The sequence below is a fragment of the Pristiophorus japonicus genome, chromosome 2, assembly GCF_044704955.1.
Source record: "Pristiophorus japonicus isolate sPriJap1 chromosome 2, sPriJap1.hap1, whole genome shotgun sequence".
In the NCBI taxonomy this organism is placed as follows: Eukaryota; Metazoa; Chordata; class Chondrichthyes; family Pristiophoridae; genus Pristiophorus; species Pristiophorus japonicus.
The window spans coordinates 104,072,567-104,099,207 of NC_091978.1; the positions used below are offsets into that span (position 1 = coordinate 104,072,567).

Below are 26,641 nucleotides of genomic sequence, written 5' to 3' on the forward strand. Positions count from 1 at the left end.
CAGACACTGGCCTAAGCAGAACTGGAGCAACTCTCAGCTGGCCAAACTTGCCTAAATGGCCAGAATTGACGCGGGTGGCAGGTTACGGCCCCATTGGCTGAAAAAAAAACTTGCCTAAAAAAATCGTAACTGAGTTAAGCTGGTGCAAATTGATTGGGGAAATTGTGTTTTTTTTTTAAACAGGCCAAAAAAAGCAGCCTGCTCAAAAGAAACGGCGCAAATCGCTGGGGAAATTGAGCCCATAGGGAGGGCTGAGGTCATGGGGGCACAAAATACAAACTCTAACAGATAAAAGCACTAACCAATAAACGTAATACTTATCTGTAACCTACACACACCACTCCATATTGTATGCTGATTATGACGTTTCTTTTTGAGATTTTTGAGGTTTGTCTTGTGTCTGCCGCTCTGCCTATCCCAATAGGCTCTGCTGCTGTTGGCTCTTGAGCACTGTTTAAAGCTGCTGCTCTATTTACTGCCTCAAGCTTAAAAGACAAAAAGAGGCACCTCCTTCCTGTTCTGCACTGAATTCCTGTTCTCACCAAATTCTAAACTTCAAACTCTGTTCACAATGTACTCAGTTCACTTTGCGATTTATGGTTATGCTCAATCTTACACAATCTTGAAATTTGCAGACATCACAAGAGCTGAATATTTGCCAAACAGCAAGATGGACTGCAAAAGACTTTAGGGAGACATAGATGGGTTAGTGGAATGGGCAGACAAGTGGCAATTTTATGTGGACAAGTGTGAAGTAATACACTTCTGGAGGAAAAGTAATGAATGGGAGTATATCGTCAATAGGAAAATGTTTCTCAGGCGCTAAAAGGACACTCAATTTTCATGTGCTCAGTGGGCGCCTAAGCCTTCAATGTAGCGTGCAGGAGCACGTGCTCATTATGAGATGGATGCCCGTTCTGAAAAATCAGGTCTTCATGCGACCTAACTGGCAGTAGTTAAACGGAAGCTGCCAACAAAATGGTAAATTTATTTTTAAAATACTTTGCCGAATGTGGAGCCAGGAGGAGCAGGAGAGCTCCTCCTGACCCCACATTAAAACTGTGGGCCGATGCCGGCCACTGCTCGCCCCCCTTCCGCCACCCCCCCCCCCCCCAACCCCGAGTTGCCGCATCACTCCCCTCCCAATCGTCACCTCTACACCCGTCCCAATCACCCCAAAATTTGCTGAATGGCTTTGCAGATGGTTGCACCTAACTGCGCCTGAAGAAGAAATGTAAATTAATTTCAGAGACAGGGACAGACTTTTTCCAGAGAAATTCAGCGTTATTGCTTTCAGATTTGCCTTTCATAGGAACAGGAATAGGCTCTTCAGCCTTTCAAGCCTGTTCTGCCATTTAATTAGATCATGGCTGATCTGTACCTTAACTCCAATCACCCACCTTTGATCCATACCTCTTGATACCCTTGCCTGATAAAATTCTGTTGATTTCAGTCTTGAAAATGTTAATTGACTCAGAATCCAGTCTTTTAGGGGAGAGTGTTCCACGTTTCCACTACCCTTTGGGTGAAAAACTGCTTCCTGATTTCACTCCTGAATGGCCTGGCTCTAATTTTAAGATTGTGCCCCCTTGTTCTGGATTCCCAACCAGAGGAAATAGCATTTCTGTATCAACTCTATCGAATCCTTTTATCATTTTAAACACCTCAATTAGATCACCCATCTAAACTCAAGGGAATATACCCCGTTCTGCAACCTGTCCCCATAATTTAGCCTTTTTAGTCACAGTATCATTTTAGTAAATCTACACTATCCCTTCTAGGGCTAGTATATTATTTTAGTGCTATCTTTCGTATGAGACAAGCTATAACAGAGCTAAGAAAGCTCTTTGTTTTTGACCTTTTGAATTAAAAACAGTTTCACTGCTTCAGAAATTGTTGCAGAATGTTGATCATCTTTTTCACTTATGGAGGCCATGTTTAGTACTTTGGATCCACCCTTTAGCAATATGAATTATTTGGAGGCAGAATAATCTGCCCCCCCCACCCCTCCCCTCCCCCCCCCCCCCCCCCCCCCCACCACCCCAACCCTGCTGTGGCAATAGGCTGCAGCCGAGGAGTAGGTAGGTTTAGTGATGACGGGGGGGATAAATCTTATGGGGTGGGGGGAGGGGGTGTCGGGAGGATGACAGAGGGAGGGAGAGTTGTGTGTGTTGGGGGGACGGGGGGAGATCACGGGGGGGATCAGGGATCGTGGGGGTTGTTGGGAGAGTTTTTCAGGGTTAGCTTGTTATAGCCAGGAGGATACACTCCTGCTCCTCCTGGCCCGTAAGCAATTGTGTAAAGGCACTTATCTTATGTGTCCAGGCCTTCTCGACTCCTTTCACCTGCTGACTTTCCAGAGGCCAGGGAAACCTGTTCAACAGCAGTTCAAAATAGAAACATTGTTAAAATGGACACATGCCGCCTCCTTAAAAAATTTCAAGAGCAGATTGGTTGCCCAAACCAAAAGTGGGCGAGCTCGAGATGTGTTCGGATTTGAAATTTTTAACATTTTATCTTCCAACCCGACCCAAACTCATCCATTTTTAATTACCCCATGAATCAATTGTCCATCCCTGCTGTAAACTTTTGTTTCTTTTTTTTTTAAACAAAAAGACAAATTTTAACCTCGATCTTGAAAGCTTCAAGTAGCATCAAATTCAAATAAAATTAAATTCCGGGATGTTTGTGCATACAAAATGTGCATATGAATCCAGGACCTGTTCTAAAATATTACATATACTTCATACAAGACCACTATGTAACAAAATAAAATTAAATGTATGTTTAATAATTAGCAATTAACCAGCTGCATTTGTCAATAGAAAAAATTAGCACCCGATTACTATCCGATCACAGAAACAAGAGCATCCACGTTTGTACGTTTTTCCTGTGACATTCAACCACTTCCCCAATACTAAACCCACAGGAACGCATCAAGTTGGCTGCTGGGGAACAAGTGCTTCACGACACCCCTCCACAACCCTTTGACACCAGAGCAACACAGGTATATTGAAGGCCAGGGGACCATTGATCATTGAGCACATCATAAGATTGCTCTCGCAGAGCTTCAGGTGTTTCAACAGGTCTGGGGGTACCCTATGATGTGCCCCACAAAGAGTCTTCCGCATTAGAATGGTGTGCTGCATATTCCACAACCTCATCTGCATTTAGAGGAGGCACAGCAGCAGCGGCAGTCCTCATCGGATGAGGAACACTATGGAGGAGGCAAGGAAGCAGCAGAAGAAGGAGGGTGACCTCAAAGCCTTGCAGGAAGAATAGACTAACAATAATCAGTTGAATAAACTGTAAAAATGCTAATGAAATTACACTGGAAAATATTAATAGCCAAGGAATTCTTCTTTGGAATATGCTAAACTTAACACACTTTTGTCTTGTCTAGGTACTGCAAGGAATGCCTTGAATCAGCCACATGTATGGCTGACCATTTTCCTAACAGCAACAATGTGTGTCCTGCCAGTTGTCATCATGCGATACCTCAATGCTGAACTGAGACCTACATTCAGCGATAAAGTACGTTCTTAATGCATGTTATAGAGTAAGGCTATCTGTCGGGAAAACTATTTATTATTCATAATTATGTAACTTGTTATTATTTGAAATAATATTCCACAACAAAGCACTACAATATTGCAATCCTCCAGTATTCAGTTGCAAAAATATAATCCTGTATTTTGTTTTAAATCTAATTCTTTTCAGAATCAATACAAGATGGCTGGGATCACAAAATGAGCATTTTCTCGGTGTTTCTGAGGCTGGATATGAAATCTGATGCTTCAGTGTTTATTGTCAGTTCCTAACAGCCCATAATTATTTGTTGAAAGTGGTGAGAACCAAGGGCTAAGGGAACATACATCACATTTCTCTACCTAGACTCAGAAACACAAAGAAGGTGGCAGTCCCAATTGGAGTGGTATGTTTGTAAAAAAAAACTCGTAATTTAAAAAAATTAATTACATACTGTATTCCTCAAACAAATACTTGAGGATAAGATCATTGTAAAATATTCTACTGGTGTGTTCCTTTAAAAATAGGATACATGTTCATGTCGACTATTTGCAGTGCATTCTGAATCAGCCAATCATAGATTTAGAAAGAGCCAGCATTGATTTAGAAGAGGAAAGTTCTTCTAGATAGTGGAATACCCTATAAGTTTTATTGGGCTCAATTTTCCCAAGTGATTTGCGCCGTTTTTTTGGAGCAGGCTGCTCTTTTTGGCCTAAGTTGAAAAACCACAATTTCCCCAATCAGTTTGCACCAGCATAACTCAGTTAGTTACGATTTTTTTAGGTCAGTTTTTTTTTCAGCCAAAGGGGGCATTACCAGCTACCTATGCCAATTCTGGCTATTTAGGGATGTTTGGCCAGCTGAGAGTTACTCCAGTTCTGCTTAGGTCAGCGTGTGTGGCCTCTCCAGAAAAACCTTGAGGAGAATTAAGGAAATCGGCACAGGTAAGGAAATCGACGCAGCAGATGCCTGGACAGACTAAAAGAATTGAAAAATACATAGCAGCAACTTGCCTCCAGCCCCGCCCAAAGGCTGTCCGGTCCCATTCTCGGTCTCCGGTTCACTCACACGTACAAGAGAGACTGTCCGGTCCTATTCTCGGTCCCCATTCACTCACACAGAGAGAGAGCGAGAGAGAGAATTCGAGAATCGAACCGAGGACCGAGAATGGGACCGGACCGGCAAACACTTTTGGGCGGGGTTGGAGGTAAGTTGCTACTATGTGTTCTTCAATTCTTTTAATGTGTTGGGAGCTGGCTGTATGCTTCACTTTGCAGCCTCAGGTCGCATTGTGTCCCTGGTTACCATGGCAACAGATCAAGGCTCCACCCCCAAAACTAAAGGTCGGGATACAACAGGCCAAAATGAAGAAATCCAACAGGGAAACTTAGAATATATTTTTTTGGCGTACTTAGGCCCCCAAAAACCGGATGTAGCTCTTCAAGTACGGCAAAAAAATGCTTTGGGGAAAATTGAGCCCATAAACCTCAATATTCCAAACCACTTTTCTTAGGCACTGGACAGGAATGGACAGCCCAAAGTGTGTTGCATTTGTCTAGGAGTGTTCAACATGACATGTAACAGATCCAACTAAGCAGAGCAGCGACCAACAAATCCAATAGAATGCTGAACAGTATAGCCAATACAAGTCAGAAGAAGCCATGATCAAACTGTGTAGTGTTCTGGTCAGACTCCACCTTCAGTAATATGCCCAGTTCTGTTCACCAAGATACAAGAGAGACATTTAAGTATTGGAAGCAGTTCAAAGAAGAGCCATTAAGCTGATCCTTTATCTTAAAAGTCTGAGTTATGAGGAAAAATTGAAAATAATTGGAGTTTTCATCTGTGAAAGAAGGCATCTAAAATGATATCATACAATCATAGAAATGTGCAGCATGGAAAGAGGCCATTTCCACCCATTGTGTCCATACCGGCCGACCAATAGCTATCCAGCCTAATTCCACTTTCCAGCTCTTGGTCCGTAGCCCTGTAGGTTACGTCACTTTTAAGTGCACATTCAAGTATCTTTTAAATGTGGTGAGGGTTTTCGCCTCTACCACCCTTTCAGGCAGTGAGTTCCAGACCCCCACCACCCTCTGGGTGAAGACCTTTCATAGAAACATAGAAAATAGGTGCAGGAGCAGGCCATTCGGCCCTTCGAGCCTGCACCACCATTCAATAAGATCATGGCTGATCATTCACCTCAGTACCCCTTTCCCGCTTTCTCTCCATACCCCTTGATCCCTTTAGCCGTAAGGGCCGTATCTAACTCCCTCTTGAATATATCCACTGAACTGGCATCAACAACTCTCTGCGGTAGGGAATTCCACAGGTTAATAACTCTCTGAGTGAAGAAGTTTCTCCTCATCTCAGTCCTAAATGGCTTACTCCTTATCCTTAGATTATGTCCCCTGGTTCTGGATTTCCCCAACATCGGGAACATTCTTCCTGCATCTAACCTGTCCAATCCCGTCAGAATTTTATATGTTTCTATGAGATCCCCTCTTATCCTTCTAAACTCCAGTGAATACAAGCCCAGTCGATCCAGTCTCTCTCCATATGTCAGTCCTGCCATCCCGGGAATCAGTCTGGTGAACCTTCGCTGCACTCCCTCAATAGCAAGAACGTCCATCCTCAGATGAGGAAACCAAAACTGAACATAATATTCCAGGTGAGGCCTCACTAAGGCCCTGCACAACTGCAGTAAGACCTCCCTGCTCCTATACTCAAATACCCTAGCTATGAAGGCCAACATACCATTTTGCCGCCTTCACTGCCTGCTGTACCTCCATGCCAACTTTCAATGACTGATGTACCATGACACCCAGGTCTCATTGCACCTCCCCTTTTCTTAATCTGCCGCCATTCAGATAATATTCTGCCTTCGTGTTTTTGCCACCAAAGTGGATAACCTCTCATTTATTCACATTATACTGCATCTGCCATGCGTTTGCCCACTCATCAAACCTGTCCAAGTCACCCTGCAGCCTTTTAGCATCCTCCTCACAGCTCACACCGCCACCCAGCTTAGTGTCATCTGCAAACTTGGAGATATTACACTCAATTCCCTCATCCAATTCATTAATGTATATTGTAAAGAGCTGGGGTTCCAGCACTGAGCCCTGCGGCACCCCACTAGTTACTGCCTGCCATTCTGAAAAAGACCCGTTTATCCCGACTCGCTGCTTCCTGTCTGCCAACGAATTCTCTATCCACGTCAGTACACTACCCCCAATACCATGTGCTTTAATTTTGCACACCAATCTCTTGCGTGGCACCTTGTCAAAAACCTTTTGAAAGTCCAAATACACCACATCCACTGGTTCTCCCTTGTCCACTCTACCAGTTATATCCTTAAAAAATTCTAGAAGATTTATCAAGCAGGATTTCCCTTTCATAAATCCATGCTGACTTGGACCGATCCCGTCACTGCTTTCCAAATGTGCTGCTATTACATCTTTAATAATTGATTCCAACATTTTCCCCACTACCGATGTCAGGCTAACTGGTCTATAATTACCCGTTTTCTCTCTCCCTCCTTTCTCAAAAAGTGGTGTTACATTTGCCATCCTTCAGTCCATAGGAACTGATCCAGAGTCGATAGACTGTTGGAAAATGATCACCAATGCATCCACTATTTCTCGGGCTACTTCCTTAAGCACTCTGGGATATTTCCTCATAGCTCCTCTAAAGCTCCCCCCAATTACCTTAAATCTATGCCCCCTGGTTGTTGAACCCTCTGCCAAGGGAAACAGATCCTTCCTATCCATTCTATCTAGGCCCCTCATAATTTTGTACACCTCAATCAAGTCTCCCCTTAGCCTCTTCTGTTCCAAAGAAAACAGACCCAGCATCTCCAATCTTTCCTCATAGTCACTTTCCTGTAATGTGGTGACCAGAACTGCACACAGTACTCCAGCTGCAGCCTAACCAGTGTTTTTATACAGTTGAAGCATAGCCTCCTTGCTCTTGTTTTCTATGCCTCGACTTATAAAGGCAAGGATTCCATATGCCTTCTTAGCCACCTTATCTACCTGGCCTGCTACCGTTGGGGATCTGTGGACCTGCACTCCAAGGTCCCTTTGTTCCTCTACACTTTTTAGTGTCGTACCATTTAATGTGAATTCCCTTGCCTTGTTAGACTTCTCCAAATGCATTACCTCACACTTATCCAGATTGATATCTTCCTGCAGTCCGCAGCTTTCTTCTTCATTACCAACCACACAGCCTATTTTAGTGTCATCTGCAAACTTCTTAATCATACACTAACATTTAAGTCCAAGTCATACCACAAAAAGCAAGGGACCCAGCACTGAGCCCTGCGGAACCTCAATGGATACAGCCTTCCAGTCACAAAAACACCCATCAACCATTACCCTTTGCTTCCTGCCTCCGAGCCAATTTTATCAGGCATCCCAGAGTACTTAAGGAAGTGGCCCTAGAAATAGAGGATGCATTGGTGATCATTTTCCTACAGTCTATCGACTCTGGATCAGTTCCTATGGACTGGAGGGTAGCTAATGTAACACCACTTTTTTAAAAAAGGAGAGAGAGAGAAAATGGGTAATTATAGACTGGTTGGCCTCACATCAGTAGTGGGGAAAATGTTGGAATCAATTATTAAAGATGAAATAGCAACGCATTTGGAAAGCAGTGACAGGATCAGTCCAAGTCAGCATGGATTTATGAAAGGGAAATCATAAGAACATAAGAAGTAGGAATAGGAGTAGGCCATCTAGCCCCTCGAGCCTGCTCCGCCATTCAATAAGATCATGGCTGATCTGGCCGTGGACTCAGCTCCACTTACCCGCCCGTAACCCTTAATTCCCTTATTGGTTAAAGATCTATCTATCTGTGACTTGAATACATTCAATGAGCTAGCCTCAACTGCTTCCTTGGGCAGAGAATTCCACAGATTCACAACTCTCTGGGAGAAGAAATTCCTTCTCAACTCAGTTTTAAATTGGCTCCCCCGTATTTTGAGGCTGTGCCCCCTAGTTCTAGTCTCCCCGACCAGTGGAAACAACCTCACCGCCTCTATCTTGTCTATCCCTTTCATTATTTTAAATGTTTCTATAAGATCACCACTCATCCTTCTGAACTCCAACGATTAAAGACCCAGTCTACTCAATCTATCATCATAAGGTAACCCCCTCATCTCCGGAATCAGCCTAGTGAATCGTCTCTGTACCCCCTCCAAAGCCAGTATATCCTTCCTTAAGTAAGGTGACCAAAACTGCACGCAGTACTCCAGGTGCGGCCTTACCAATACCCTATACAGTTGCAGCAGGACCTCCCTGCTTTTGTACTCCATCCCTCTCGCAATGAAGGCCAACATTCCATTCGCCTTCCTGATTACCTGGTGCACCTGTAAACTAACTTTTTGGGATTCATGCACAAGGAGGAGTCCGTGTTCCATATTTTTAGTGAGTGCACAAGGTTGCAGCCCCTGTTCCATTATTTGAAGGGGCTTCTCCTGAAATTCTGGCTGCACTTCAGTCCCACTCTCCTGATCTTTGGGCACCCTGTGCGGAGGGGAGCGGGTAGGTCCGAAGGCCTCCTCGTAGGACTGCTCCTGGGCACGGCCAAGGGTGCCATCAGCCGGTCCAGGCAGCGGGCGGTCGAGGGGGTCGTTCAACCTGACTGCCTGCCTCTCTTCCGCTCTTACATCCGGTCCAGGGTGTCCTTGGAGATGGAGCACGCGGTGTCCACCGGTACGCTCGCGGCCTTCCGCGAGAGGTGGGCACCGGAGGGACTGGAGTGCATCATCACGCCCGGCAACCAAATTTTAATTTGATTTTACGTTTTAAAGTTTAATTTGTTTTAATTGCCGGTGCTTTTAGTGTCCCCTTCCCTTTTATAGGGGGCACCGGAAAAAATTTGATTTTAGCGCCCCAAAAAAAAACAAAAAAAAGCGGCCTTGTAAATGTCTGCTGTGTCATCCAGGGCAGGTGGCACGGTTTAATGTTTTATGTTTTACAGATAAACTCTAAAAGAGTTTCATGCACAAGGAGGAGTCCGTGTTCCATATTTTTAGTGAGTGCACAAGGTTGCAGCCCCTGTTCCATTATTTGAAGGGGCTGCTCCTGAAATTCTGGCTGCACTTCAGTCCCACTCTCCTGATCTTTGGGCACCCTGTGCGGAGGGGAGCGGGTAGGTCCGAAGGCCTCCTCGTAGGACTGCTCCTGGGCACGGCCAAGGGTGCCATCAGCCGGTCCAGGCAGCGGGTGGTCGAGGGGGTCGTTCAACCTGACTGCCTGCCTCTCTTCCGCTCTTACATCCGGTCCAGGGTGTCCTTGGAGATGGAGCACGCGGTGTCCACCGGTACGCTCGCGGCCTTCCGCGAGAGGTGGGCACCGGAGGGACTGGAGTGCATCATCACGCACGGCAACCAAATTTTAGTTTGATTTTACGTTTTAAAGTTTAATTTGTTTTAATTGCCGGTGCTTTTAGTGTCCCCCTCCCCTTTTATAGGGGGCACTTGGAAAAATTTGATTTTAGCGCCCAAAAAAAAACCAAAAAAAAGAAAAACACAAAAAAAAACCCACAAAAAAGGAAAGAAAAAAAGGGCCTTGTAAATGTCTGGTGTGTCATCCAGGTCGGGTGGCACGGTTTAATGTTTTATGTTTTAAAGGTAAACTCTAAAAGAGTTTCATGCACAAGGACCCCCAGGTCCCTCTGCACCTCAGCATGTTGTAATTTCTCCCCATTCAAATAATATTCCCTTTTACTATTTTTTTTTCCCCAAGGTGAATGACCTCACACTTTCCGACATTGTATTCCATCTGCCAAACCTTAGCCCATTCGCTTAACCTATCCAAATCTCTTTGCAGCCTCTCTGTGTCCTCTACACAACCTGCTTTCCCACGAGTCTTTGTGTCATCTGCAAATTTTGTTACATTGCACTCTGTCCCCTCTTCCAGGTCATCTATGTATATTGTAAACAGTTGTGGTCCCAGCACCGATCCCTGTGGCACACCACTAACCACTGATTTCCAACCCGAAAAGGACCCATTTATCCCGACTCTCTGCTTTCTGTTCGCCAGCCAATTCTCTATCCATGCTAATACATTTCCGCGTACCTCTATCTTCTGCAGTAACCTTTTGTGTGGCACCTTATCGAATGCCTTTTGGAAATCTAAAAACACCACATCCATCGGTACACCTCTATCCACCATGCTCGTTATATCCTCAAAGAATTCCAGTAAATTAGTTAAACATTATTTCCCCTTCATGAATCCATGCTGCTTCTGCTTGATTGCACTATTCCTATCTAGATGTCCCGCTATTTCTTCCTTAATGATAGTTTCAAGCATTTTCCCCACTACAGATGTTAAACATTTGTCATGCTTGACAAATCTTCTAGAATTTTTTGAAGATGTAACTATTGGAGTGGACAAGGGAGAACCAGTGGTTGTGGCATATTTGGACTTTCAAAAGGTGTTTGACAATGTCCCACACAAGAGATTGGTGTGCAAAATTAAAGCACGTGGTATTGGGGGTAATGTAATGTACTGACGTGGATAGAGAACTGATTGGCAGACAGGAAGCAGAATGTCGGGATAAACGGGTCCTTTTCAGAATGGCAGGCAGTGACTAGTGGAGTGCTGCAGGGCTCAGTGCTGGGACCCCAGCTCTTTACAATATACATCAATGATTTTGATGAAGGAATTAAGTGTAATATCTCCAAGTTTGCAGATGACACTAAGCTGGGTGGCAGTGTGAGCTGTGAGCAGGATGCTAAAAGGCTGCAGGGTGACTTGGACAGGTTAGGTGAATGGGCAAATGCATGGCAGATGCAGTATAATGTGAATAAATGTGAGGTTATCCACTTTGGTGGCAAAAACACGAAGGCAGAATATTATCTGAATGGCGGCAGATTAGGAAAAGGGGAGGTGCAATGAGACCTGGGTGTTATGGTACATCAGTCATTGAAAGTTGGCATGCAGTTACAGCAGGCGGTGAAGAAGGCAAATGGTATGTTGCCCTTCATAGCTAGGGGATTTGAGTATAGGAGCAGGGAGGTCTTACTGTAATTGTACAAGGCCTTGATGAGGCCTCACCTGGAATATTGTGTTCAGTTTTGGTCTCCTAATCTGAGGAAGGACGTTCTTGCTATTGAGGGAGTGCAGCGAAGGTTCACCAGACTGATTCCCGGGATGGCAGGACTGACATATGAGGAGAGACTGGATCGACTGGGCCTGTGTTCACTAGAGTTTAGAAGGATGAGAGGGGATCGCATAGAAACATATAAAATTCTGACGGGACTGGACAGGTTAGATGCAGGAAGAATGATCCCGATATTGGGGAAGTCCAGAACCAGGGGACATAGTCTCAGGATAAGGGGTAAGCCATTTAGGACTGAGATGAGGAAAAACGTCTTCACTCAGAGAGTTGTTAACCTGTGGAATTCTCTACCGTAGAGAGTTGTTGATGCCAGTTCATTGGATATATTCAAGAGGGCGTTAGATATGGCCTTTACGGCTAAAGGGATCAAGGGGTATGGAGAGAAAGCAGGAAAGGGGTACTGAGGGAATGATCAGCCATGATCTTATTGAATGGTGGTGCAGGCTCGAAGGGCCGAATGGCCTACTCCTGCACCTATTTTCTATGTTTCTATCCTCCTTTACTTGAAATAGTGGCTGTAATTTTAATCGGAAGGCAGGATGGGAGCGGGGCACTCAGAAGCGGTCGGGCAAGCCGGGAGAATGGATTTCCTGTAAGCCCATCTGAATTTAACCGTAGGGCCTGATTTGCATTTGAAACCTGTTTCCCACTCGCAGTCAGCCAGATGAGGGGGATGGGGTAGACTCGAACATTGGGGGCCGGAGTCGGATGGGGCGATCATCATCATAGGCGGTCCCTCGTATCGAGGATGACTTGCTTCCACGCCAAAAAACGATGAGTTCACATGTGTTTCAGTGAAGGACCTAATATTCCAGATCCTGAACTGCATCCTGAAGGGTGGAAGATGCCTGTGCATGGATTTTTTTTAACGTGTGGCGGCCATTGCACACCAGCCACCACAATGGGGGGATGGGAGGCTGAGAACATCAGGGAGCGGGAGTCGGATGGGAGCGGGGGAATGGAGGGGGGAGAAAAAAGGGGCTGGGGGTGATCAGGTGGGGGGAGGCAGAGAATCATCGCCAGCCTAGAGGATGATTGGTGGGGGGTGGGAGGAGGGTGGAGAGAACAGGGCCAGCCTGAAGGACAATGGGCGTGGGGGGGTCGGGAGGAGAGCACTGGCCGACCTGGAGAACGATCGAGGAGGAGGCTTGGTAGGGGATTAGAGGCCTTGTGGGAGATTGACGATTGCGGAATTGGGTTAGGCAGGAACGTTGGATCCAGGAGATAAGTGTAAAAGCATTTACCTCCTGGATCCAGCAGTCCTTGCTTTCTATTAGCTATTGGGTTTCCCGTAGTCTGCGAAACCTGACTAGCCACAGTTAAATTACAAATGCAGGTAAAATCTAAGGCACGCCAGCCTCATTATAATATTTAAATGGAAAACCCACCTCCTGGGAGCGGGTTAGCTGCCTACCCTGCCTCCACTAAAGCCAGAAGTGGGCGGGTTGGAAGCAGGTGCTGGTCGGGATTCAGATTTTTAACACTTTAATTTTCCACCAGACCCCAACTCATCTGTTTCTTGAGGTTAAAATTCCCCCCCAGTATCTTTAATCAGTAATGCTGCCTCTTCCAGGTTCTCTATCCTTTCTAAACACCTTATAATCTGGAATATTTAACTCCAAATCATGACCAGCTTAGAGCCATGTTTCTGTAATGGTCACCATGTCATACCCTCTAGCTGTATTGCAGCCTCTAATTCTCTCAATGTATTTCTTACAATTCGTGCGTTAGTATATAAAATCCTTATTTTGGCAATCGACCCTAACCTGTTGTTCTGCCCTGACTCTGCCTTTCTCACACCATTTAACTTAACACCTTTCTTATTTGTCACTCCTGCTGTAACTACTTTTGTTATTTTAGTATTTCATTCACCTGCAGCATCACTGTTTGTGACCTGAACTCTGCTCTTATCCCTTTTTTAAAATCGTTAACCTATCATATTTACTACTGTTTCTGACTGAGCCCTCCCCGCCCCCCCCCACCCCCATTCAATAGTTTAAAATCCTTTTTAAGACCCTATTTATCCTTTCTGCTAAGACCTGGTTCAGGTGCAGCCTGTCCCAGCAATACAGCTCCCTCCTGTCTCATTACTGTCCATAGATGCAGGTAAGAGAGTACCAGTGGGCAAGTACCTTTGGTGCTGCCTGACCTGCTTGTCAACTTTCCACTGGTCTTCCTCTTCGTTTTCCAAAAAGCTCTCAAAAGGAAATCCACTGGGTGGTACTAATAGAGCTGTAAGAAAAAAATAAGCTGTCGAGCAATTACCAAAAAGGTTTATAAAAGCCAACATAGGAGCAGAAAAACAATCAAAAAGAAAATCTACATAATAATAACCATAAAATTGATCATTTAATCTTATTTTAAATGAAATTCTGTTTGCAGCTGATCCCCTAACATCCCTGGACATACATTACATATGGTGTAATTTGGAAGTGGCGCAATACCAGTCCGGAAACATTAAGAACATAAGAATTAGGAACAGGAGTGGGCCATCTAGCCCCTCGAGCCTGCTCTGCCATTCAATAAGATCATGGCTGATCTGGTCGTGGACTCAGCTCCACTTACCTGCCCTCTCCCCGTAACCCTTAATTCCCTTATTGGTTAAAAATCTATCTATCTTTGACTTGAAAACATTCAATGAGCTCGCCTCAACTGCTTCCTTGGGCAGAGAATTCCACAGAGTCACAACCCTTTGGGAGAAGAAATTCCTTCTCAACTCGGTTTTAAATTGGCTCCTCCGTATTTTGAGGCTGTGCCCCCTAGTTCTAGTCTCCCCTACCATGAACTCATTGAATGGCGGTGCAGGCTAGAAGGGCTGAATGGCCTACTCCTGCACCTATTTTCTATGTTTCTACCAGTGGAAACAACCTCTCTGCCTCTATCTTTTCTATCCCTTTCATGATTTTAAATGTTTCTATAAGATCACCCCTCATCCTTCTGAACTCCAACGAGTAAAGAACCAGTCTACTCAATCTATCATCATAAGGTAACCCCCTCATTTCTGGAATCAGCCTAGTGAATCGTCTCTATACCCCTTTCAAAGCTAGTATATCCTTCCTTAAGTAAGGTGACCAAAACTGCACGCAGTACTCCAGGTACGGCCTTACCAATACCTTATACAGTTGCAGCAAGACCTCCCTGCTTTTGTACTCCATCCCTCTCGCAATGAAGGCCAACATTCTATTCGCCTTCCTGATTACCTGCTGCACCTGCAAACTAACCTTTTGGGATTCATGCACCAGGACCCCCAGGTCCCTCTGCACCACAGCATGTTGTAATTTCTCCCCATTCAAATAATATTCCCGTTTACTGTTTTTTTTTCCCAAGGTGGATGACCTCACACTTTCCGACATTGTATTCCATCTGCCAAACCTTAGCCCATTCGCTTAACCTATCCAAATCTCCTTGCAGTCTCTCTGAGTCCTCTACACAACCCGCTTTCCCACTAATCTTAGTGTCATCTGCAAATTTTGTTGCACTACACTCTGTCCCCTCTTCTAGGTCACCTATGTATATTGTAAACAGTTGTGGTCCCAGCACTGATCCCTGTGGCACACCACTAACCACTGATTTCCAACCGGAAAAGGACCCATTTATCCCGACTCTCTGCTTTCTGTTCGCCAGCCAATTCTCTATCCATGCTGATACATTTCCTCTGACTCCGCGTACCTTTATCTTCTGCAGTAACCTTTTGTGTGGTACTTTATCGAATACCTTTTGGAAATCTAAATACACCACATCCATCGGTACACCTCTATCCACTATGCTCGTTATATCCTCAAAGAATTCCAGTAAGTTAGTTAAACATGATTTCCCTTTCATGAATCCATGCTGCGTCTGCTTGATTGCACTATTCCTATCTAGATGTACCGCTATTTCTTCCTTAATGATAGTTTCAAGCATTTTCCCCACTACAGATGTTAAACTAAACGGCCTATAGTTACCTGCCTTTTTCCTGCACCCTTTTTTATACAGAGGCGTTACATTAGCTGCTTTCCAATCCGCTGGTACCTCCCCAGAGTCCAGAGAATTTTGGTAGATTATAACGAATGCATGTGCTATAACTTCCGCCATCTCTTTTAATACCCTGGGATGCATTTCATCAGGACCAGGGGCCCTGTCTATTTTCAGTCCCATTAGCCTGTCCAGCACTACCCCCCTAGTGATAGTGATTGTCTCAAGGTCCTCCCTTCCTACATTCCTGTGGCCTGCAAATTTTGGCATGGTTTTTGTGTCTTCCACTGTGAAGACAGAAGCAAAATAATTGTTTAAGGTCTCAGCCATTTCCACATTTCCCATTATTAAATCCCCCTTTTCATCTTCTAAGGGACCAACATTTACTTTAGTCACTCTTTTCCGTTTTATATATCTGTAAAAGCTTTTACTATCTGTTTTTATGTTTTGCACAAGTTTACCTTCGTAATCTATCTTCCCTTTCTTTATTGCTTTTTTAGTCATTCTTTGCTGTTGCTTAAAATTTTCCCAATCCTCTAGTTTCCCGCTAACCTTGGCCACCTTATACGCATTGGTCTTTGATTTGATACTTTCCTTTATTTCCTTGGTTATCCACGGTTGGTTATCCCTTCTCTTGCCGCCCTTCTTTTTCACTGGAATATATTTTTGTTGCGCACTATGAAAGAGCTCCTTAAACTCTTATGATGTCACTCCCATGTCCTTTGAATATTATTATGAAGTTCCCGCCTTTTTCAGGTGGGAGCTTTCCGCGCCTGACCTCAGGCCATTAGAAGAGTGAGTAATGCATAAATAAGGCTAGAATCTTGCATTGCAGGTCTCCATCCCTTTTTATGGTACATTTCATCTCGTGAACTGGTACAAAAGCAGTGTAACCGATGCGGAAATCCGCTTCAACAGTTTCAGTCTTCATTCTATCATTTACAGACTATAGCCCACCTGTACCAACTCATTGACAATGGAGAATACAATACTATTTCTTAATATATATCTAGCAAATGTTTAGCATTTTAGCCTTAAGGTGCTAAATATATAATTCACTATAGTTTATGTGCTATTTAATGTATAATTATGAGCTCTCTGAACTATTTGCAATATGTTTTTTTCCAGCTGCGATATAAAATTACACAAATCAAGATGCTTCCTCCAAAGCCAAAAATTTCACACTTGAAACGGCCCAGTACACGGCGGTCTGCGTATGCTTTTGCTCATCAACGTGGTTTTGGTGCCCTCATTACATCAGGGACGAATATGCGTTCAAATCTTAAGCCTTCTAAGGTTAGCACATAGAATCATAGAAATTTACGACAAGTAAGGTCGCCATTTTGGCCCATCATGTCCGCGCCGGCCAACAAAGAGCTATCCGGCCTCATCCCACTTTCCAGCTCTTGATCCATAGCCCTGGAGGTTATGGCGCTTCAAGTGCATATCCCAAGTACTTTTAAATGCGATGAGGGTTTCTGCCTCTACCACCCTTTCAGGCAGTGAGTTCCAGACCCCCACCGCCCTCTGGGTGAAAACATTTCCCTCAAAGCCCCTCTAAACCTACCAATTACTTTAAATCTATGCTCCCTGGTTGTTGACACCTCTGCTAAGGGAGATATCGGGAGTAGGAGAGAGGGAGGAGGAGGAGCCGGGGGTGGGGCGGGCGGGGAGGCGCGTGTGAGAGTGTACGCGACTGAAATTGTTCATCGTTTGTCAAACCAAAATAAAAAATTGCGTTGACTTTAAGACCTGGATTCCACGCCAATGTTCCCCATCATTGCTTTTTGGATGTCCGGCCCCTTTATAACGGTCTGCGTGGCCAACTCATGCACGGAATTTCACGTTTGAAAAGATGCGTGATGGCACAACTTAGAGGGAACCTTGCTCCACACAACACACAACGATTGTCTTCAACCCAGGGGGTGCGTGGACCTGCGTAGAGCTAAAAGGCAGCGGAGGGGGGGAAGGTATCAGTTTTCAATGAAATGAATTCAGGTGGAGTGGTGGGGTGGGGGGGCATTCAGGAAGGAGATAAATAATAACAGATTTTGTATTTCAGATAATCAAATAGTGATAGAGGGAAATAAGAATCTGGTTGTATTAACGGAAAACATGAAGACAACACAGAAATGAAACTAATTTCATGTGAGAAGCATGACAGACAACCATTGGCAAAGAAGATAATTAGCATTTGTGTATAATGAGGTACTGACTGTATAAATGAGTATATGAATAGTATAAGATTTTATGTAACACCTACCTAACTTTGTCTGACCTTAAACAGCACAAATAAGAAATCAAGATATTATGACAGATGTAAAATAATAGTAATAGATCTGCAGCTGTGAACCTGTTTTTGACTTTTAGGAACATCCTAATTTAAACAGTCTTTACATATGGAAACATTGAATGCAATATGTTTACAGTAGATGAATCAATATAGCAAATTAGCAATGTGATTTATAATAGCATACCTTTTCAAATGGAGCTTGCTTTAAAGAAGACTTTTTTTACATTTGCCCTTTTTCTCCCTAGAATGTTTAGGAATTCTCATTATTTTAATGAGAAATCACAACTGTTTTGATTCTCGGTGGAAAGGATCTAGATTAACAATAGCACCACTTGAACTATAGATAGTGTGATGAACTGGATAATTCCTCTTGTGTTTGTGAACAGTGGCTGATATTTAAGTCCCAGATCACTTATACATGCTTCCTGAGCTAATCGATTTGGGGAAACTCTGGTTTTGTGCTGGATTCACCCGAGGTCTGAAAGAAGCTATTCCATTCCAAGGAAAATCCATGTTGTTTATACTGTTAGTTCGAAACTAGAGTGCACTTGAAATTGGAAATACTCCGCTTTATAAATGTCAGTATAAATTGGACATAAGACTCACAGTTCTGACAAGCTGAGCTTTCAAATTGGAGTTCAAGCACATCAGGAACACCAATGGTTAAATTGAGAATACCATTGAAATATGATCTCATGTCGGATGTGTTTATTAGTGGTCGTGCTCCCATGCAACATTCTGACTAGGAGAGGTTAGTTGTAAATATACAGAAAGTTACATTTTTAAGTACAATCATACAAATGAAATAGTCATACTATCTTGCACAGTAATGGCATAAAAGCTGAAAATCACAAAATAAAATTTGGAGGAAATGGTCTCTGAATTGACATCTGATAAAAGATGAGCAGCTTCATAATACTATGCAAACACTGATGATTTGATAAATTTAGTGAAAAAGAGAAAAAGTGAAGACATCAGAAAAGTATGGTGTTCTAAATGATAGATTGAAGGGGACAAAATAATACCTTGAAATACATTTAAATATTGAAACACAAAATCCAAAGTGTACTTTGCAACATGAATGCTAATTTTAAAATGTGACCTAAAGCAGTGCTAATTTAGAGTCATAATACATCTAGGGGCCGTTTACAGTCATCTCTCTTTTATCTGTTGTGTGGTCTTTAGCAAAACTGCTGATTTGTGTATCTCTTCCATGTATGGTCTGTCCAACTGTTCCCTCGCCTCTTCCAACTGCCCAATGAGAGAAAACAAAGGAATGATATGATGATTTGGGGCAATCCCAACAATCACAGCAAATAAAAGAACACTACTAAACTGTAGGGCACTACCAGTGACAAAATGATGCTAGGTACACAAGACACCTGGCCACTTCCATACTGTGTCCTTATGCATGCCTTCCAAACTTAATCCCTCTTCATTCAATGTAATTTGATCACAATTTGCCTGTGTACGTTTATAAACCTGGCTGCAATCTGAGTAGCTAGACTAAATACATAGTCTGTAATGATACTTATTACTGTTTTTATCATTTTGGTCTTTATTTCTAAATCTGCAAGCCTGGGTCTTCTATCTTCCACACTACAGTCTTTGGAGCTTCTGTCTGTACAGGGTTTTGTACAGTCCTGCTGTTTATTTCTAGGGGGACACTAACTTTACAGAAAATGTTGGAAACATTTAGCAGGTCAGGCAACAACTGTGGAGAGAACATTTCAGCTGAGGACCCATCATCATGACAGTTGTTTTCAGATTCCACACATGAATAATTTGTCTGTCATAACCATTGAAACAATTAATGAATATATGCTTAACAGAAAAATAAAACAACCAGTGCAAACTATAGCTCAGGAAATATTGACCTTGGCTTTCCTGACCATCTTGAGCAGTGGTTCTTCTGCCAATAGTTCCATTTAAAAGTATCAGTTCTATTTCCCACATTACAACAGTGACTACACTCCAAAAAGTACAATTGGTTGTAAAGCGCTTTGAGACGTCCAGTAGTTGTGAAAGGCACTATATAAATGCAAGTCTTTCCATTTTATTTTTCCCTTTCTCTGGGAAATGTCTGTCCTTCACTTATCAGTCGATCAGGTTAGAATGTGCAAAATTAGGAGCTCAGCATTTGGGGAAATGAGCGTAGACTCAGGTCCTATCTGGGTGCATTTTGTTGCAGCATTATTAAGAATGGCACTGAAAAAAAGACACTGCTTGATATAAGTAACACAAATCAAAAGCATAAATATTAGGAATAGGATAATCTCTTGATTGTAAAGCATATATTTGTTTTATGCTTAAAGCCATGCCTTGCATTGCTGTCTCTGCATACCTCCTGGAAATTATTTTGTTTCACTGTTCATGTTAGTGAATGTACATGTTGAAATGGAGAAGTAATCTTGTTTTCATTCCCATGATTGTAGTTTCTTGAAATGAACTAACTATAAAATTGAGCATAATGCCTGTGAAATGATAGAATCAAATGAGGAATAAGAAAAAGTTGTAAAACTATGACCAAAAATCTGGTAATTTGTGTAACTTTTCAATAAATATGAACAGATTCACTGCCTAAGGAAATAGATATGTTAAGTTTTGTTAGGAGAAAATGTACATAACTTTACATTTAATTTTACTAATAATTTGGGAACTTCGTACACCTTTTGCACTAGTACAAATACCAAAATGTTTAATTTTTGAAAGAAACATCAGAAACCCATATTTTCATACACAAAGAACTCATCCAAACATAGAGTGAGACTGTCTGCAGTTCTCTAGCCTAGACATTTGGCTATTTCTGCAACCGTTTTACGATACCATTTAATCATACATTTTACAGTGCATTGCATGAGAGAAGATATGTCTGAAGATCAAAGTGATGAATTTGGGTCAAAATAACTTATGTTATTAATTGCATTCTTTTATATTTTGACTAATAACAAAATTTATAGGTGATGATTATGAAAATAATTAGTAAGCCCCTCCCCCCAAAATGTTTTAATCTTAGACCCTTCATCACCAAAAAAGGTTATAGTACTCACTGTGATAGAGTTCGCTATGTGTATGGCTAACACTGGTTTATGATCAGAAGAGGAGGACGTTTCATAGTCCCTCACGTTTGACAGTGTCAAAGGCCTTGGCGAGGTCAAAGAAGGCCATGTATAAGGGTTGGTGCTGTTCCCTACAGCTCTCTTGTAATTGTCGCACGGTGAAGATCATGTCCGTTGTACCTCCCAGCGAATGGAACCCATGGAATATATACATCAGACACCTCAAAGCGCTGGAGAAGTACCACCAGCGCTGACTCAGCAAGGTCCTGCAAATCCATTGGGAGGATAGACGCAGCAACATCAGTGTTCTCACTCAGGCCAACATCTCCAGCATCAAAGCACTGACCACACTCGACGAGCTCCGTTGGGCGGGCCACATCATCCGCATGCCCGACACGAGACTCCCGAAGCAAGTGCTCTACTCTAACTCCTACACCGCAAGTGAGCCCCAGGTGGGCTGAGGAAACGCTTCAAGGACACCCTCAAAGCCTCCTTGATAAAGTGTAACATCCCACCGGCACCTGGGAATCCCTGGCCCAAGACTGCCCTAAGTGGAGGAAGAGCATCCGGGAGGGCACTGAGCACTTCGAGTCTCTTCGCCGAGAGCATACAGAATTCCAGCGTAGACAACGGAAGGAGCAAACCAGTCTCCCCACCCACCCTTTCCTTCAACCACTGTCTGCTCCACCTGTTACAGAGACTGTAATTCCCGCATTGGACTGTACATCCACCTGAGAACTCACTTTTAGAGTGGAAGCAAGTCTTCCTTGATTTCGATGGATGTCAATTTTGCTGCACTCTCAAGGTGTAATAATCTGCTTTTGCAATGTTTGCTATGAATGCACTAAACTTTCTCCAATTCTGGGACAAATTTAGACTTGAATCCAGGATTATATGATTGGAAAATTCATTGTAACTTATTGGCGACTGGCTCTCCAATAAGTTGTCCTTTAAAACTATCAGTATGTGGGTATGTGTGCGGGCATAAATGTGCCTGATGCTCCATTCACATTTCTCTCAAATTTTCAATGAATCTTATTAATAACCATTGTTCCCCACAAAGGGAATTCTCAAACTCAGCTATGCTGTTTGGTGAAGCAACAACTGAGACAAGATTCTTCAAACCATGATGAATTCATGCATATACAAATGCCTTGTTGAAGAATAGATGCAGCAGCATGGAGAAGGTTGCCAGCCAATCATTTCAGCCAAAAAATTGAGTGGGGGTCCATAACATCAAAATTAAGGTAATTTAAAATAAGCAAAAACGCTAGTACAGAAAGCTTTCGGAAGACTTAAAATTGCTCTGTTACTGGAGGTTGGTACAACAAAAGATAGAAATATGAGTCAATTGAGTTTGTGACATAAAAGCTGTTTTTTTTTGAGAGTTTTAACTCTGCCAACTTTTACACTTTTAATAAATACAGTTATACTGTAAAAAGAAAATATATATATATATATTTGAATATATACTATATATATAATATATATATTCAAATAGTCTATATACTTATTCCAATTAATTGATATTGGAATAATCATTTGCAATCAGTCATATTATCTAATAACAGATTATAGTGTAATACTTTATCATACAGTTGCACATGATGTCATCATGCCAAAAACAGTGCTCTCATGGCTCGCCCTCCTTTAATAGTATAGGTTGAACCTCTATTATCCAGCACCCTCGGGACCTGGCCTGTGCCAGATAAGGGATTTTGATGGACGAGGGGAGGTCACGTTAAATTGGATGGTACAGGTACTGAGCAAGGGGATATCGGGGCTGGCTGGCTTGGGGCTGGTCGAGTGGCAGAGAGATCGTGGCGGTGGGGTGGGGGGCGCGGGGCGGTGGATTGCAGGGTCAGGTCAGCGATTGTGGGAGTCGGCAGCGAGGAAGGACTTCAATTTGTTCATGTCGGAGTTCTGCGCATGCGCCACCCGGTGGCTGGGAATGGTGCCGGATGAGGGGTGATGCTGGATAAGGGAATCCCGGATAACGGAGATTCAACCTGTAATAGGTTTATCAAATAATGTTTTCATGTGTTGCTTTAAAAGAAAAAATATGTATCATTGAATATATGTCTGATAAAATTATTTCAAATTTTATACATGTGAACTGAACAACAAAGATAGTAAATGTTTTATATGTATATTTTTAGTCCATGTATTTTATGAAATCTCTTACAATTAAAATAACACATGATTGCATTTCTCTGCTGTTATGTACATTCACGTGCATCCTGCCATGTCAATTGTAATATAAAACAACAACAACTTGTACTTATATAGCGCCTTTAACATAGTAAACGTTCTAAGGCCTTTCACATGAGTGTATTAAAACAAAATTTGACACCAAGCCACAAAGAGAAATTGAGGCAGATGACCAAAAGCTTGGTCAAAGAGGTAGATTTTAAAGACTGTCCTAAAAGAGGGAAGAGAGGTGGCAAGGTTTAGGGAGGAAATTCCAGGGCTTGGGGACTAGACAGCTGAAGACACAGCCACCAATGAAAATCAGAGGTGCTCATGAGACCAGAATTAAAGGAGCCCAGATATCTCTGGGGGAGGGGGGCAGATTACGTAAATAGAGAGGGGCGAGGTCATGGAGGAATTTGAAAACAAGGATGAGAATTTTAAAATCAAGGCATTGCTAAACCGGGAGCCAATGTACAGGGGTGATGGGTGAACGGGACTTGGTGCGAGGTAGGAGATGGGCAGCAGAGTTTTGGATAACCTCAAGTTTACGTAGGGAGGCCAGCCAGGAGTGCGTTGGAATAGTCCGGTCTAGAGGTAACAAAGGCACGGATGAGAGTTTCAGCAGCAGATGAGCTGAGGCAGAGGTGAAGTCGATCGATGTTCCGGAGGTGGAAATAAGCTGTCATAGCGATGGTGCGGATATGTTGTTGGAAGCTCATCTCCGGGTCAAATATGATACCAAGGTTGTGAACAGTCTGGTTCAGCCTCAAACAATTGCCAGGGAGAGGGATGGAGTTGGTGGCTAGGGAACGGAGTTTGTGGCGGGGACCGAAGATAATGGCTTTGGTCTAACCAATATTTAGTTGGAGGAAATTTCTGCTCATCCAGTACTGGATGTTGGACAGGCAGTCTAACAATTTAGAAACATTGGAGGGGTCAAGAGAGGTGGTGGTGAGGTAGAGCTGGGTGTCGATAGAATACATGTGGAAACTGATGCTGTGTTTTTGGATGATGTAGGGGCAGCATATAAATGAGAAATAAAGTCCAGGTAATTATATATATATATCAAAACGTGCAGTGGTCCTAATACCGACCCCTGGGACATCACTGTACACTTCCCTCCAGTCTGCAAAACAACAAAAATCTCTCACTTAATTTGGTCCATATTATCTTTTTTTTCTTCATTCTTGGGATCTGGGCTTCGCTGGCAAGGCCAGCATTTATTGCCTGTCTCTAATTGCCCTTGAACCAATGCAGTCCATGTTTTTTGTAGCAACTGAGTGGTTTGCAAGGCCATTAAGAGGACAGTTAAGAATCGCCACATTGCTGTGGGTCTGGAGTCACATATCGACCAGACCAGGTAAGGATGGCAGGTTTAGTTCCCTAAAGGACATTAGTGAACCAGCTGAGTTTTTACGACAATCTGGTAATTTCATGATCACTATCACTGATATTAGCTTTTTAATTCCAGATTTATTTAATTAACTGAATTTAAATTCCCCAGCTGCCATGGTGGAATTTGAACTCGGTCTACAGATTGTTACTCCAGACCTCTGCATTACTCGTCCCGTAGCAAAACCACTATCACTAGGGGGGGTAGTGCTGGATAGGCTAATGGGACTCAAGGTAGACAAGTCCCCTGGTCAAGATGAAATGCATCCCAGGGTATTAAAAGAGATGGCGGAAGTTAAAGCAGATGCACTCGTTATAATCTTCCAAAATTCTCTGGACTCTGGGGAGGTACCAGCGGATTGGAAAGCAGCTAATGTAACGCCTCTGTTTAAAAAAGGGGGCAGACAAAAGGCGGGTAACTATAGGCCGGTTAGTTTAACGTCTGTAGTGGGGAAAATGCTTGAAGCTATCATTAAGGAAGAAATAGCGGGACATCTAGATAGGAATAGTGCAATCAAGCAGACGCAACATGGATTCATGAAGGGGAAATCATGTTTAACTAATTTACTGGAATTCTTTGAGGATATAACGAGCATGGTGGATAGAGGTATACCGATGGATGTAGTGTATTTAGATTTCCAAAAGGCATTCGATAAGATGCCACACAAAAGGTTACTGCAGAAGATAAAGGTACGTGGAGTCAGAGGAAATGTATCAGCATGGATCGAGAATTGGCTGGCTAACAGAAAGCAGAGAGTCGGGATAAATGGGTCCTTTTCGGGTTGGAAATCGGTGGTTAGTGGTGTGCCACAGGGATCGGTGCTGGGACCACAACTGTTTACAATATACATAGATGACCTGGAAGAGGGGACAGAGTGTAATGTAACAAAATTTGCAGATGACACTAAGATTAGTGGGAAAGCGGGTTGTGTAGAGGACACAGAGAGGCTGCAAAGAGATTTAGATAGGTTAAGCAAATGGGCTAAGGTTTGGCAGATGGAATACAATGTCGGAAAATGTGAGGTCATCCATCTTGGAAAAAAACAATAAAAGGGAATATTATTTGAATGGGGAGAAATTACAACATGCTGAGGTGCAGAGGGACCTGGGGGTCCTTGTGGATGAAACCCAAAAAGTTAGTTTGCAGGTGCACCAGGTAATCAGGAAGGCGAATGGAATGTTGGCCTTCATTGCAAGAGGGATGGAGTACAAAAGCAGGGAGGTCCTGCTGCAACTGTATAGGGTATTAGTGAGGCCGCACCTGGAGTACTGCGTGCAGTTTTGGTCACCTTTCTTAAGGAAGGATATACTAGCCTTGGAGGGGGTACAGAGATGATTCACGAGGCTGATTCCGAAGATGAGGGGGTTACCTTATGATGATAGATTGAGCAGACTGGGTCTTTACTCGTTGGAGTTCAGAAGGATGAGGGGGGATCTTATTTAAAATTTAATGATTAATTTAAATTAATTTAAAATAATGAAAGTGATAGACAAGATCGAGGCAGAGAGGTTGTTTCCACTGGTCGGGGAGACTAGAACTAGGGGGCACAGCCTCAAAATACGGGGGAGCCAATTTAAAACTGAGTTGAGAAGGAATTTCTTCTCCCAGAGGGTTGTGAATCTGTGGAATTCTCTGCCCAAGGAAGCAGTTGAGGCTAGCTCATTGAATGTATTCAAATCACAGATAGATTTTTAACCAATAAGGGAATTAAGGGTTACGGGGAGCGGGCGGGTAAGTGGAGCTGAGTCCACGGCCAGATCAGCCATGATCTTGTTGAATGGCAGAGCAGGCTCGAGGGGCTAGATGGCCTACTCCTGTTCCTAATTCTTATGTTCTTATGTTCTATATCCCTTGGGGTTCTCTCTTGGAGAGTCACCTTTGAGGGTCGGAGAGGATACTTGCAAGATTTTTTTCCCCTGAAATGGCCTATTTTTTTTTAATCTATTTTTCCATCAGGAGATTGCATGACTGTAAACAGGAGGGCACACTGAGCGTTATGATGCTCAGTTGCATTATTGTTTGGGGCAGCCTGGATGGACCAGTCAGTCGTATCCTGTTTGTCTTCTTGTTTTATTCATTCCTGGGATGGTCGTC

General features: G+C 43.2%; 1 protein-coding gene across 3 annotated transcripts in view; it reads left to right on the top strand.

The window, feature by feature from the left end:
• The window catches only part of atp8b5b (ATPase phospholipid transporting 8B5b), a 506,562-nt gene extending 484,224 nt beyond the window's left edge, over window positions 1–22,338 (top strand). Inside the window, exons 28-31 of one of the 3 annotated variants that reach the window (XR_011588690.1) lie at window positions 3,404–3,534; window positions 16,738–16,905; window positions 17,658–17,817; window positions 21,099–22,338. Coding sequence is in view for 2 of the 3 variants with exons in the window: in XM_070868497.1 (XP_070724598.1) it covers window positions 3,404–3,534; window positions 16,738–16,905; window positions 17,658–17,675 (317 nt within the window). In the remaining variant the exon portion in view is untranslated. Of the gene's footprint in view, window positions 1–3,403; window positions 3,535–16,737; window positions 16,906–17,657; window positions 20,793–21,098 lie in introns of those variants that run through there. The other 2 variants (XM_070868497.1, XM_070868507.1) reach the window with 2 other exon arrangements.
• The last annotated feature ends 4,303 nt before the right edge of the window (window positions 22,339–26,641 follow it).